The sequence below is a fragment of the Culex pipiens genome, chromosome 2, assembly GCF_016801865.2.
Source record: "Culex pipiens pallens isolate TS chromosome 2, TS_CPP_V2, whole genome shotgun sequence".
NCBI lineage: Eukaryota > Metazoa > Arthropoda > Insecta > Diptera > Culicidae > Culex > Culex pipiens.
Window position 1 is genome coordinate 68781359 of NC_068938.1, and position 15271 is coordinate 68796629.

The 15271-nt window shown below is 36.4% G+C and overlaps 2 protein-coding genes across 4 annotated transcripts in view; one reads left to right on the top strand and one right to left on the bottom strand.

Annotated features, from left to right (window-relative positions):
- LOC120430699 (lachesin) overlaps window positions 1-15271 on the bottom strand; it is a 179653-nt gene that overhangs the window by 28124 nt on the left and 136258 nt on the right. For all 3 annotated transcript variants that reach the window (XM_052708113.1, XM_052708114.1, XM_052708112.1), the window contains one exon: window positions 10169-10385. In XM_052708113.1, the coding sequence (XP_052564073.1) occupies window positions 10169-10385 (217 nt within the window). The remainder of the gene's footprint in view (window positions 1-10168; window positions 10386-15271) is intronic.
- LOC120430696 (uncharacterized) lies at window positions 1441-4240 on the top strand. The gene is made up of 2 exons (XM_039595805.2): window positions 1441-1930; window positions 1998-4240. Exons 1-2 carry the CDS (start codon window positions 1844-1846, stop codon window positions 3186-3188), a joined length of 1278 nt encoding a protein of 425 aa, XP_039451739.1. The 5' UTR covers window positions 1441-1843; the 3' UTR covers window positions 3189-4240.

A 15271-nucleotide genomic window follows, 5' to 3' on the forward strand; every position in this document is an offset into this window, starting at 1 on the left:
TTCAGTTAAGCACTGGACCGTGCTTAACCGAGGCAGCTGAACGAATCAAAACCGGGCCAGTGCAAAACCGAGGCGTGCAAAACTGGAGCATGACTGTATCAAGTTCAAAAATGCTTTGAATTGTTTATCTGCACGTCCTTTAAGGGGACCATTCATAAACTACGTGGACACTTTTTTGGAAATCTCGAGCTGTGTCCTCTGTGTCCGTTAATGGTACCACTATTCTCTCGACTCGAGGCAATTATTCTCTCGGACAGGGCATAGATTGCGAAATAAAATTTTGGTTTCGTGAATTGGCATGCCCAACAACTTTCTAGAAGAGGGAAAATATCCGAAAAATATCCCTGATGGTTAGATTTTTCTAAACACCCCAAGCGTGAACCACCCTAATTTTTAATCAAACCATAAGTTACCTTTTCCCATTTTCAATATCTCTTCCGAAGACACTAGAGCTCCAAAACTGCACAATTTTTCGTAAAATCCTATTTCGACTTAAATTTGCCATTTTGACCTCTGTGCACCGGTAGTAGTAAGATTGTACAAAACACAAAAAAGCTTAACATGATGACAAAGACAATTTCATTTCATCATCACAATGATGATTGTTCGAAAAAGCATTCGAATGGCCGGAAGAAATCTTATCTTTCTTGGTGGTATCAAACCATAAGGAATGCAATGAACTGGAATTCAAATGTGTAATCTATCGATTAAAACGATGGAAAAAGGAAGTACCGTCATGTGGAGTGTATCTGGGCTGCAGTCTGAAAATACTTTAAAAAATCACTATGCGAAAAGAATATTTGGTGTCAAGTCGACGTCGTCGTGCTATCTTGTCGCACCCGCCATTTCGACGTTCCGAGAAAAACGCGTTTTAATGTTTGACCTTGAATATGCAAAAACGAGAGCACGCAATGTAAACAATAACAAACACGTTTTGTTTGGCTGACCATTCTGTGCATTGTCCCAAAGTTGGGTTGAAGTTGGTTGCTGGAGTCCCGAGTTATAATTACAAATGTTTACGGTAGTCTAATTTGTACGTGCGTCAAACCAATTCTGATCTGAAATCCCTTTGGCCAGTTGTCGCACTTACATCAATTTTCATGGAGTGACAAGATAGCACGACAAGATTGAAACTACTTTCATAAGTAAAGTGACAAAAATGCACGGAGTTTTTTCGGTTTTTGTTGAATATCTCAGGATTGAAATCGAATTTTGGGGAACTGTGAAGGTCAAAAGGTGAGGCATTGTGAGCTGCACAAAATGGCGTTCTTAACTCAATTTGGCCCAAAATGCACGTACGACAAGTTAGCACGATGGCGACGAAGTTTTAATTCCAGCGAAACCTCTTTTACGCGGTGCGTTACGTTTTTCTAATTTGACGATTTCTCTAGAGCGACGCAACATTTTTGCAATCTTTTAAAAGCAATTTGTAGGTTTTGTTCATATCTACAAAACGGCTTTTCAAGCTTGCAAAAATATTGTGTGTTTTTAGAGGAATCGACGAAATAAAAGCGTAACACCACCGCGTAAAAAGAGGTTTCATTGTACTGTTTAAAACTGAAACTGTGAACAAAAAACATCGAGTCATCCCCTCTTCAATATATTGAAATGACCGTTAAATTGCTAATCTCAAGTTTATTTTCGCTTGCTGCTGAATAAAAGTGAATCAAACATTTCCGAGAATATTTCAGCATCTCTCGTAGTAATGGTCAACGATTTCATTCACTAACAATTTTTCACACGCTGTTGACGTCCGCGTAAGATTCGTGCTGACTGATATATACTACGAGGGTAGTCCACTGAAGCGCCAGTACAAGTTGGGCGTTCGTAAAACTCACACAGAATGAGCAGCTCGAAACAGGCAAACCACGTCAACGATGACGTCAACTTTGATTATAAGCTGTGGAACCAACGCAAGGCCACGTTTGAGGTAGGTTGAATTATAAATTTTGAGCTTGTGACGTCTTACAAACTGGTTTGTTTACTTTCTATTGTAGGATTCACTAATAAAGAATTTGAAATCATCGATTTCAAGTGGATCAGTTCCAAGTTTTGTGAATTACATAGCAGATGGCGTGAATGAATTGGAAGCCTTATATTCAGTGTTACCAGGTGGTTCAAATGGCGATGAGTCGCAGCTACATCGGAACAAAAAACTTCGGACATTTTTCGGTGAAATGTGTAAAACAGATGTCGAGGGCGGTTTTTTGGTGGAATTTTTAGTGCAAATACCAGTGTCGAACGAGTCAATTCCCCAGTTGGCCAACCAGTATCCGCTTCACATTGCGATAGGAGCGGGAGCATTCACAAATGTCGAAACGTTGCTGAACCTGCCGAACACCAACGCGAACGTTCTGTGGAAGAAGCAAACTCCACTGATGTTGCTGTTCAAAGTTACCAAAGCGGAAAACTTTCCACTTGTCATGAAACTGGTTTATCTTTTGGCAAGCAAACAAGCTGATATCAACATTGGGGACTATACGAAGCATCCGCTGTCGGTGGTTTGCGGTCTGACCACGATCACCGATGCGCAGAAGCACGAACTGCTGACATTGTGCTTCGAACTGTTCAAATGCGACGTGGACAGTTTCTTCAATGGGCAAGCTAGACGCGATGTAACGGCGTTACTTCCAGACTTCGTGTTTGAAGCAAAGCGCGCCGAAATTTCGCTAGAAATGATGAAGTCTCTGCTGCTAGCCGGAATCGAAGACATGTTCATCGATGAACTCGACGAGTTCATCCAGACCAGAAGAAACTCAACGAACGAGCTCGCTGAACTGCTTATGCTAGCCTCGTCCAAAGGCAGAAGTCAAGGGGTGGAGGCAATTCTCAGCAAATCAGCCAACAATGAGGAATTAATCAAACAGATCGATAAACTTTCCAAGGTCCTCAAGATAGTGTGCTCCAAAGGCTACCCGCAAGTGCTGGAGCTGTTCCTCCTGTACATCAGCCAACCAGCGGTGTTCAACGAACGTCCACTGGCGTTGACCTGTGTGCAGCGGCTGTACCGGGCTCGAACTGCCGAACTGGAGGAATGCCTCGGGATGCTGCTGGTGGATCCCAGAGTGTCGATCGAGCTGTGCGATCACCTGGGACGGACGGCGCTCAACTTTGCCCGCCAGCACGAGATGAACCAGGAAGTGTTTTCCATAGTCGACAATGAAGCTAAAAGTCTGATTAGAGAGTAGGATGAATTTACACATTGCGGAGCTGAAACTAAATCTTTTAAAACAAGAAGCCGATTGTTAATTTATATAGCTGTGATACTTTGTGTTCATTTCAATTGATTATAATAAGTTTTCAAAATCATAAACCAATAGATAATAAACCATTGTAATGTAAAAACAATCTCATGAAGCAGAAGTGAGGTTTCATTTACTTTATATTTAAAAAAACAATTACTTAAAAATTTTAAGCAGCAGATCATTTAAAATCCCTTGTTAAAAGACTCTCCCAACAATGTTTTTACAAGCAAAATTTAATCATGATTTTTCTTTTTTATCATATCTTAAAAGTCTCTTTGTGGTTTAATTTTCTAAAATTAATATATTTAAATTAAAAATGAAAACATCTGGCGTCTTTTAAAAAGCAAAGATGACAAATTGTAAAAATGTTAAATAGCATTTTGACCCATTTTTAGAACATATTTATAATTAATCGATAGTAAATTGAGTGTTATGTCGTAAAAAATATTGAATAATACTAATCAATTTTTCGGCACTGCTAATGACCGATTCTTCGGCTCCTTTTCAAAAAATTCCCAAGTTTTTTTCAGCGTTTTGGCTGTAGTGGCACAATTAAAGGAGAAACCCCCCAATGTTATCACATATTTGAAAAGATAATCGATTTTCCAACATAGAAATGACCTGCGTAATGAACAATATTATACCTGTACTTCTCCTGAAATGAAAATGTAGCGTGACGGGACAACATCGTAAAACTGGAATTTTAAAAGGCACACCAAAAAAATCGACACAGTTTTGCCAGATTGATTTTTTAAAACTTTTGCTCTTCTACACATTATTACAAATTGAAAAACGAATCTTTTGCTCCTTGAACTGAAAGATTTGGTTGAAATTTGAGTTTTTGCCAGCCATTTCTTTTCGTGACGGGACAACGAAAGGAGCAGTTTTATGAAAAAAACTCCTCTTCCATTCAATGACTTGGAGACCTTATTTGGTCAATATTTTTGGCATTTCAGATAAGAAAACGCATTTAAAGCACATTGCAATTATTAGATCATAATTAAAATGAAATTTTTCATATAAAAAATCACATTGAAAATTGAAAAAAGTGACATTTTGGTGTAGCTTTGCTAAGAATCGGTCTAATACGTTAGTTCGATTACCCTTATTTCAATTTAGAAACATAGAAAAAAATATAATTGAGAGTGCAATAAATGCTAAAATAACTAGCATACAGTATGTAAAAAAAGTATTTACACCCCTTGGGCACTATGCACATTTTGTGATGAAACATGTAAAAAATTTAAGGTTTAACAGGAACCTAGTACTACGTTTTGTTCAGAAACTCATGCCAAACATTTTGCTACAAAAAGCTCATGAAAAGATGATTTCTATAAAAAGTTATATAACAAATATTATTACGAAAATAAAAAAGGTGCAAAAAAAGTTTGTACACCTTTCGAAAAATTAACATAAATAATGTTATTTGTTGACAAATCACCATAAATCCACTTTTCCCAACTCCGAATAGGCATCCTTGACTGATTAAAAAAAATAATTTGAATTGAATATAAAGTTTACTAACTACTTAGTATAAAAGTTTATATAACTCTGGAAATTCTATATAAAACTTATCTTAACTTAATTTTGCAAACTTTTAATTCAACTAAATGTCAATATATTACCATAGAATTGCTAAATAAACATTTTGGAGTGGGTATAACACCGTTTTGAGGGTATTTGTATCGATAGAATAGATTTTTCGTTGGAATTTCGTACCAACCCGGAATTACGTCGTCGGAAAATCCGCAGGCATCTGAACCGGTCCACAATTCACAAGTCAACCTATGTGGAATCGGAAAGGGCATAAAATTTCCGATCTTTTGATACCCAAACATCTAGGTTTTCTTTAAAACCTACGTTTTTAAATACCTGGGCAAAAAGTAAGTTTGATCCACGAAAACAAAAAGTACGAAATTCCATACATTTTTGGCAGGTTGTTCAAACGAAACCATAACAACGTTTTTGCTTAGGTATTTAAAAACGTGGGTTTTATAGAAAACCTGGATGTATGGGTATCAAAAGTTCGGAAATTTTATGCCCTTTCTGATGCCACATAGGTTGACTTGTGAATTGTGGACCGGTTCAGATGCCGGCGGATTTTCCGACGACGTAATTCCGGGTTGGTACGAAATTCCAACGAAAAATCTATTCTATCGATACAAATACCCTCAAAACGGTGTTATACCCACTCCAAAATGTTTATTTAGCAATTCTATGGTAATATATTGACATTTAGTTAAATTAAAAGTTTGCAAAATTAAGTTAAGATAAGTTTTATATAGAATTTCCAGAGTTATATAAACTTTTATACTAAGTAGTTAGTAAACTTTATATTCAATCCAAATTATTTTTTTAATCAGTCAAGGATGCCTATTTGGAGTTGGGAGACTGGATTTATGGTGATTTGTCAACAAATAACTTTATTTATGTTAATTTTTCGAAAGGTGTACAAACTTTTTTTGCACCTTTTTTATTTTCGTAATAGTATTTGTTATATAACTTTTTATAGAAATCATCTTTTCATGAGCTTTTTGTAGCAAAATGTTTGGCATGAGTTTCTGAACAAAACGAAGTACTAGATTCCTGTCAAACTTTAATTTTTTTACATGTTTCATCACAAAATGTGCATAGTGCCCAAGGGGTGTAAATACTTTTTTTACATACTGTATATATATAATGTTATTACAAATTTGAATTGAAGTTTTTTTTTTGTGATATGTGGTCGAGGCAGAAGTCGAGGTCAAATAAAAGTAAATTTAAAATTTTGAGCCTTGATAATTTTTTTTGTAGCTGTTGTGAATTATGTTAAAAATTTGCAAAACATGAATTAATTTATGATAATATTTGATTTTCTCAAGTTCAATACTTAAAATTTTTATAAAGACTTAAAGTGCCGTTTTCGACTTTAAAAAAATTGAAACAAGCGGTATTGAATGTATTCTCAGTAGTTAACGATCAGTTTGAGTTTTAAATGCATATTTTAATTGTTAACAGTTTATTTGTGTTTTGCCTTTTATTTGTTTTGAAAAACTTTTGAAGGGGTGGGGGGCGAAATTTCAAAAAAATAAAAATTTCAAATGTATGTTTTCTGATCCCAAAGTTCATGAAAAGAAGCAAAAAAACATGTTTTACTGTTTTATAAATTTTAAGATGTTAATTTTGATAGAAATCATTTATTTGATATAATCTGTTATTCAAATCCAAGAATGAAATTGTATATGTTTTTTATTTATTTTTATAGGGTCCAATTGACAAATTGTGTAGTTATTGATATTTGGGTGTACATAAAAAAGGATATAAAAACAGCCAAAACAAAAACATATCTACAGTTTTCTAAAGGTTCTATAAGCAATTGTGTTTCATATGTTTATAGGGCCTTTTGAAAAAATGCTGTTCCGCTTCAGGTATAAAAACCTAAAAATTGAAAATATTTTATCAGCAATTTTTTTTTCTTATTTAAAATCCCGATTTAATATCACCAGAGGTGAAATAGAGCCTTTCTTACAAAATGATGAAACTCCGACAAATATTGGTGCAATTAATTTTTCAGAAACATAATCGAGAATGAGCTGGGACTTTGAATTTGATATTCAGTATATAGTTCTGTATAAAATCAAAAAAATAATAGGAAAAAATAGGGTACAAATAAGACGTAAAACACTAATATGGCTATATCTATGGAAATAAATTTTGAAAAAGCTTTAAATTGTGGGCCAAAGCAGTTTATGGCGCATGTTTTCGAATGGCTTTTTGTTCGAAACTGAATTCTTTTAATTTGATAGTGTTATCTGTAAAAAAAAGTCCAAAAAATACCTCTCAAAATGTCTTTGACCACATTTACTGTTCGAAAATACAGAATCGAAAAATAAAATGTTCTTCTCCAACCCCACGGCTACAAATAGAGCGTCCAATACCTCGTCCCGGCAAAAAAATTCCCGGGAATTCCCGAAAAAAATATTTCCCGTTTCCCGGGAAATTTGTAAATTTCCCGGGGATTCCCGAAATTCAAGCGGAAGTAAACATTTTCTAAAAATTTTTGGACTACTTTTTGAAAATGCTCTGAAAAAATAAGAAATGAACAAACTCAACATGATTTTGTTCAATGAAATGTGTTGTTTGGTTTATATATAATTAATCAGATTATCAGAAATAATGATTATTTCTGATAATATTAATTTTTAAAGCAACTGGGAATAGATCTTGCTTAATGAGTATAAAATTATTACAATTAAGCAATTTTTTAATAGATTGATGTTATTTCATCACAACAATGTTAACTCCTCATCTCCAAATTAAAATTGAGATTTTTTACGTTTTTGTTTACCATGATCAAATGAGATGAAAATCGAATCTGTGCAAAAAGAATTAATTCAATTGGTTGAATACCTAGTACTAAAGAAATTACAATTTGAAGTAAAAGAATTATAGAGCACTGGTGCAATTACAGGTGTTAGAGGGTTAAATGTGAAAAAATAGAAGACTTTTTATGGAATGATGGTAATTTATCGTATAATTTAAATTATGTTGCATAATAATACAAAAAAAAACTCATTGAAAAATTACTTTCTATTGTTTGTTCTCAAAAAATGCAAAAAATATATTCAAAGCTCGCTTAAAATATTTGAAAACATAAGGTTGTTTGGAGTAAAACCAACACTAAAAAGCTTTACCATTTGTTCAAGAGCAGAAATCTGTATTTGTCATGAAAAACATAATTTCTGCATGTTATGATTGTGGATTATGCAATTTTATGATTGCGGATTATAGATTAATTTTACTCACAGTTTTGATAGAAAATATTTCTCATAAAAAAATACCAAAATACATTTTCTTGTAGTCGAATGATTTTTTACATGCAGTTAAGCTGCTAATTGATCTTCACACTTATTTTAACCATTAATGTTGATGTCCTATACAATTTTGTTGCATAATATTAATCAAAACCAAGATCATAACAATTTTCAATAAATTTAAAATTTCCCGGGAATTCCCGGGATTTCCCGGGAAATTAGTATCCACGGGAAATTGGACGCTCTAGCTACAAATCTGAAATATAAAAATTGTGGGTTTTACGAGCGGTTTTCCAATGATGGAAGCCACAAATTTTTAAGAGCGAATACAGACATCGCTCAAATATTTCAGAAAAAGAGCTCTCAAAAATCAGACAATGAGTTCCGGGGTTCGGGCCAAAATTCAATCTAAAGAACGCATCTAAATCTTAAAATTAGTTATAGAACTTTTCTGAGACGAATCCCCGCCGAGCACGATTTTTTAAAGATTTTTGAGAAAAGCGTTTTTCCTTTCCTTTCTTTTGTAAGAAAGGCAAACAATAGATGTTTGATTCTTTATACGGATTCTGAACTGACCTGGCCTTGATGGTGGATTGACCCTCAAAAATTTTAATCCGTTTTGATGGTAACAATATATTCCAATTTTAACAAAACCATGTTTAGAGGCTGGTTTTTGAGTGACCAAAAAGCCCCGGAAGTTCACATAAAAAATAGATGGAATTACGATTTTTAAAAAGGGTCTAAAAGTAAGACTTTTTTTCTAAAATTCTGTAAAAACATTTTTTTAGATTGATCCACCAGGTCTGTAAAAACATTTTTTTAGATTGATCCACCAGGTCTGTTAAAAATCCGAAAATTAATAAGCTTTTTTTAACGTAATTTAAACCGATAGTATTTTTTTTAAATGGTTCTGATTCAGGCCGGTAAATCACTACTTTTTAAATATAAATCTCCCAATGAGTATGTGTATAGATTTATAAAATTTTGTTCCAGCCACGCCATCCAAGGTCATGTGGTCACTTATCCACAGAATCTTAATTAAAAAAAGTATTTTGACTGGCTTACATTCATCAAATGCTAATTATGCACATTATAAACTGTACAAACGACTCAAATATTGACTATTTATCGAAGCGGGCTCGAAATTCTAACCCGCTACCCGCTAACTCTCGGAACTCATTTCCTTCAATCTCTTCATTATCCCAACGTGTGACATTGAGTGATGTGTTGGCGATGATTTTTGCCGCGCACCCCCGGATTGAATTATCTCTCTCTCTCTGTGCCGGCTCCAGCCTCGGAATCATTATTAAATCGTCATCCCAGCCAGCCAGCTAGTCTGGTCCCCGGAACTGTCCCAACGAGTCTGCCTGTGCCCGGCAAAACCATGATGAAGTGCTGGCACCAAAACTGACAACCAACTCATCACACCCGCCGAAACGAATCCGGGGCGTCAATTAAAGCTCCACAATTTCCATCATCGAACACATTGGCAAGCGCTCGTTCTTTGGGCTCCATGGCGTCTGTCGTGTGGTTTTTCCACCATCCCTCCCCCTGGAAAACGGGCGGGGGTCCTGGCAGAGCAACAAGTTATTGCCACCCAATTCAGCCGACCACAAAATGTGAATTATCCACAGCAACAGTTACCCCTTTCCTGACTGCGTTTGGGCGGGAATTGGTGAATATGTTGAAGGGTTCTGCAGCAGGAGCGTTTTGGGGGTGCCTGCTGTGGTATCAGGTTGATTTCAAATATTGTTGGCAACACCCGCAAAATTAATGCCATGCAAAACAAAATGATGTTGCAAGGGTAAAATCAAACCCTCACGCACGCACCTGGTACGTGTGTGCAATTCTGTCATATTTGCATACCAACCCATTCAGTCTCCCATTACCTCCCCTTATTGGTTCCGCTTCCGTTCCCCCACCTCTGCCATCAATTTCCGGACAAATGATCGATGCGTCAATTTGCCTCCAATGAATATGCAAATTAGTCAGTGTGCCAATTTTTCGCTTTTATGAGCTTCGCACATTTACATCTTTCCAGCGCAAGTCATTAAAAAAAGCCCTCGAATCCACGTGGAATTTTTTCCACACTATTCTTGGAACTTTTCTTTTTTTTTTTTTGACACTTACCAACGACGTGCAGATAGCCGAACTGGGTCTTGGCCGTGACGGTGTTGATCTGGCACATGTACCGGCCCTTGTCCTCTTCCTGGACGTTCGAGATGTGCAGGAACCAGGTCTTGTGCTTATCGTGCTTGTCGTGCGTCACGCTAATCCGCGGATTGCGCGTGATCACGTGGTTGTGCACGGTCAGGATCGCGGACTGTTCGAAGTGCATCCAGGCGACCTGTGGATTGAAATTAGAGAGATAGAAGAAAGATGTTAGTTTTTTTTGTCATTTTTCAACAATTTATTTTTATGTACATGTCTAAAAGGTTGTTCATAAATTGACAATATAATTCAATCAATGAAAACCTTCTTGATTTTTTTTAGATTCGAATTATAAAGGAAATCAGTATGATGTAAACATTTTAAAACTTTAAACGTGTATTTAAGGGTGCAAATCAACCAGGGGCAAAAAACTCCAGAATTTATGTTACAAGCATTTTAGTATTTTTAAAACTACTGGAACTATCGATATAATTTTAAATTCATCCCCCGAAGCATAGTAAACAAAATTATTTGCAACAAAGTTCGACTGTATTTACAATCAGATTAATGCAGGATTCGGTACCTGGGTAATTCTCTACCAACTCACACGAAATCGGGAAAAGTTGCCCCGACCCCTCTTCGATTTGCGAGAAACTTTGTCCTAAGGGGTAACTTTTGTCCCTGATCACGAATCCGAGGTCCGTTTTTTGATATCTCGTGACGGAGGGGCGGTACGACCCCTTCCATTTTTGAACATGCGAAAAAAAGGTGTTTTTCAATAATTTGCAGCCTGAAACGGTGATGAGATAGAAATTTGGTGTCAAAGAGACATTTATGTAAAATTAGACGCCCGATTTGATGGCGTACTCAGAATTCCGAAAAAAACGTATTTTTCATCGAAAAAAACACTAAAAACGTTTTAAAAATTCTCCCATTTTCCGTTAATTGACTGTTAAAAATTTTGGAACATGTCATTTTATGGGAAATTTAATTTTCTTTTCAAATCTGCATTGACCCAGAAGGGTAATTTTTTCATTTAGAGCAACATTTTTCATTTTAAAATTTTGTGTTTTTTCTAACTTTGCAGGGTTATTTTTTAGAGTGTAACAATGTTCTACAAAATTGTAGAACAGACAATTACAAAAATTTTGATATATAGACATAAGGGGTTTGCTTATAAACATCACGAGTTATCGCGATTTTACAAAAAAAAAGTTTTGAAAAAGTCATTTTTGCGTTTCTCTTTGTTTTGTCGTCCGTGTCTGTCGCGGGTGACCATGAACGGCCATGATCGATGACGACCAACTGCAAAGTTATAAAAAATAAGAAATTTTAAAATGAAAAATGTTGTTCTAAATGAAAAAATGACCCTTCTGAGTTAATGTAGATTCGAAAAGAACATTAAATTTCCCATAAAATGACATGTTCCAAAAATTTTAACAGTCGAGTAACGGAAAATGGGAGAATTTTTAAAACTTTTTTAGTGTTTTTTTCGATGAAAAATACGTTTTTTCGGAATTCTGAGTACGCCATTAAATCGGGAGGCTAATTTTACAAAAATGTCTCTTTTAAACCAAATTTCTATCTCATCACCGTTTCAGGCTGCAAATTATTGAAAAACACCTCTTTTTTCGCATGTTCAAAAATGGAAGGGGTCGTACAGCCCCTCCGTCACGAGATATCAAAAAACGGACCTCGGGTTCGTGATCAGGGACAAAAGTTACCCCTTAGGACAAAGTTTTGAGTTGGCGGAGAATTACCCACCTATGTTCGACAAGTTAGGAATTCAGTCAAAATTCAATTAAATTTCAAAATTCAATATGCATCTGAAAATGCAACAAAATACGGGGTGAAGCATCCCAGTTGGTTAAATCTTAAGGGAATTATTGATATTTTAGCACAATTTTCAAACTCAAATAGAAAAGTATTCCATTCAGATATCAACTCGATTCGACCTTAAGCTTGTAGGGGACATCACTTTGGGTAGGGTTGGTGAATTTTCACGATTTCGCGGACAGCGTGAAATTCGTGAATGTTGAAGATTTCCGTGAAATCCCGTAATTTTATTTTAATTTTCTAAAATCAATTATTTATAATAAAAGGATATTAAATATATATATAAATAAATTCTGGAGTTTTTTGAAAAGGTCCAGTAAACCAAATTTTCAGTTTTTGCTTTTTGGGTGTTTTTTAATACCCCTGACTGAAGGCTTTGCAAAGAAGCTTAAAATAACCCCAAAACTCGTTTTTTGCTTGTGGAGCAGGGGTCATTGTTTTGGGCACCCTACGTTACATACTTTCTTTTCCTGTCATCTTCGAAGGACGAGACGGCCTTCTTTTCATCGCCAAAAATAACAGTATTTCAGTACTTTTCAACTCAGTAAACCTCGTTGGAGAAAAGTTCGACACGTGCTGAAGAAATCTGCTTTTTGCAACTTGTTGCATAGTAGTAGTTTATACAAGATTTTTTTCAGCACGAGTCGTACATTTATCCAACGAGATTCATCGAGTGGGATACATATGACGAGTGATGGAAAAATCAAGTTTAGCAGCGAGTTCCATACAACATTTTTTTGCAATTCCGAAAAACACAATTTGAACAAAATTATAGGACAAATATCCATGCATTGAGTCAATGAATCGTTTGAATCAAAAAAGTTTTGAAAAATGCCTCTTTTCCTAGCAAGTGGTGAAAAGTTCTACTTTTCAACATTTATGTTAGTGCTGAAAAGTAGAAATTTTCAGCATTTGTTTGGTGAAGGTTTACTGTTCGATTCTGTTATTTTTGGTAGAGAAAAGTAGGCTGTTTCGTCGTTCGAGAATGACAGGAAAAGTAAGTAGTTTTACGACAGAATTGCCAAAACTACTATATTGCAATTCCGCTGTGAAACTGTCAATGTTTCCTGTCCTTCGAAACGAAACGGCCTACTTCTCCCAACCAAAAAATAAAATGCTGAAAAGTAGTACTGAATTTCGCGAATTCACCTTGGAGCTTGTTAGTAGGACCGTTCCGACTCAGGGAAACTATTTTTTTTCTCATTTTGAAGTTTTTATACCATATACCATCTTGAATAAATTTGCCAAAGATTACATTACGATTACATCGAATCTCTGAAAAGTTAATCCAATCGTAGTGTACAAGATGTTACTCATTTTCAAAGTTCTGTGATATTTATTCCTTCATTGTCATATACAACAACTTCGATCATTTCCAGTTCGGGAAATCAAACATCCTAAGCTAGATTTTAATTTCATTTTATTTCTAGAAAAAAACATAAACATATTAATTGAAGTTGCAGATTTGTCATCCAGCATAATGATTGAAATAAACCGAAACAAAACAAGTTGCGAGTAAAAGTAAACCAAATTTCTGATTCAGAAGTAAAACACTAACAAGGATAAACCTTTTATATATTAGTCAAACGTTAACCAAAAGACATTTGTTCGATGGGAATTGTAACATTTTCACACCAAATGATCTTAAAACTCGTGTTAGATACAATCTCCAAATCCCTCCAACATGAAACAAAAGTGTTTATGTCCGCCAATTGTATCCTCACTCCACCAGGTCCCCCTCCGCCGATTATCGTCATTGCGCCAGAATCAAAAAAGCAAACTTGTGAACCAAATCGGATGGGCACACGGCCAAAATGGCACCACTGACTGCCTTCGCTATGCCTCCCCAGAGTCTGGTGGCCCCACCCCTCCTCATAATGGTTGTTTTATTAAAATTACACCACTTAATGGGGGCCCCCCTCCCCTCCCCGCATGACAACGAGGACGACGAAACGGTGCTAACGATTGGTTCGACAATTCCAAAAACCGTTCCGAGGACCATGCAGACCGTTCCGGATCATTCGGTTTTCAATTAAAGGACCATTGCCGACTGATGCAGTGTGGACGCTGCTGTTGCTGCTGGTCTATGGGTGGGAACGAGGCCGTTTTGGGGTTGAATGGAATGGAATGACCATCGGCTATGGTGCGGCGTTCTATATGGAGGAATGTTTTCAATTTTCAAACTGATGCAGTATTTCATAATGAGTATCATTGGTAGGGGTGCTAGTGGTATGGTGTTAAGATCAGATATGAAGGACATTCTAAAATAAACGCTGTTTTTGGCGGTGTACATGCCAAGAATAGTTTATTCTAAGATAATTTATTGAAGCATTGCATAGATTTCTCCGAATCGCAGTTTCGGTCAGTATATATTACCATCACAAACTTCTTCACAGTTGACAATCATCAGCTTCTTCAAGCCAGGATACCGCAGAACAAATGCCTTAAGTTCTTCCTCAGAAATGTCCCGGAAACCTCGGATCATGTCGAGCTCTTCATGCTTTGGAACGCTTCGAGGGTTGCGGACGATCCGAGGATCCGTGAAAAAGATCGTTTCACCATACAGCCGTGGGTTCATTGTGACAAGCTTTAATCTGTGGAAACTTTTTTTTAATTCTGGGTACCAGCTGGGAATTTTGCTATCCATTATGTCTAACAGCTCTATGACATCTTTCAGTTCATTCCGTTCTTCGTCAGCCTCCTCTGAAGCGTCCATAACTAAACCGTTGATACTGAAGGACTTTACGTTCGTGATAACTTCACCTAAGACTATCAAAATGTCTGGATCAACGTACTCCACTGTAAGCTCCTCCACTTTGTGAAGCTTAAAGTCGGGATTGTCGATCTCAACGAGTTTCACGTAGAACAGTTGCAACTTTTTCAAATTTGGAGTGTGTCGGAGCATTTCCAGCGGGAATTCACACCGTCCCAGGCAGAGTACGGTCAGAAATTCACCAACTTTGGGCCACCATGAACTCACGTCCGAAATCACTGAAAACGATTCAGACTCAAAGCTAAACCTTCCCACCGGTGGAATCAGTGATAGGTCATAGTACTGAACGTAGCGAGGAAATTTGACGTGGAGTCGATCTCGGAGCGCTGGAGAACCGTCGACGATGTTTCTCCAGTAGTGGCAGGTTTGGCGCAGTTTCCGGAGATGGCCACGCGGGACACGAAGGAAGATTTGCTCCCAAAGTTCGGCGGCGAGGTGGGGTAGTTCGGTCAGCTGGCTGTTGGGTGTTTTTT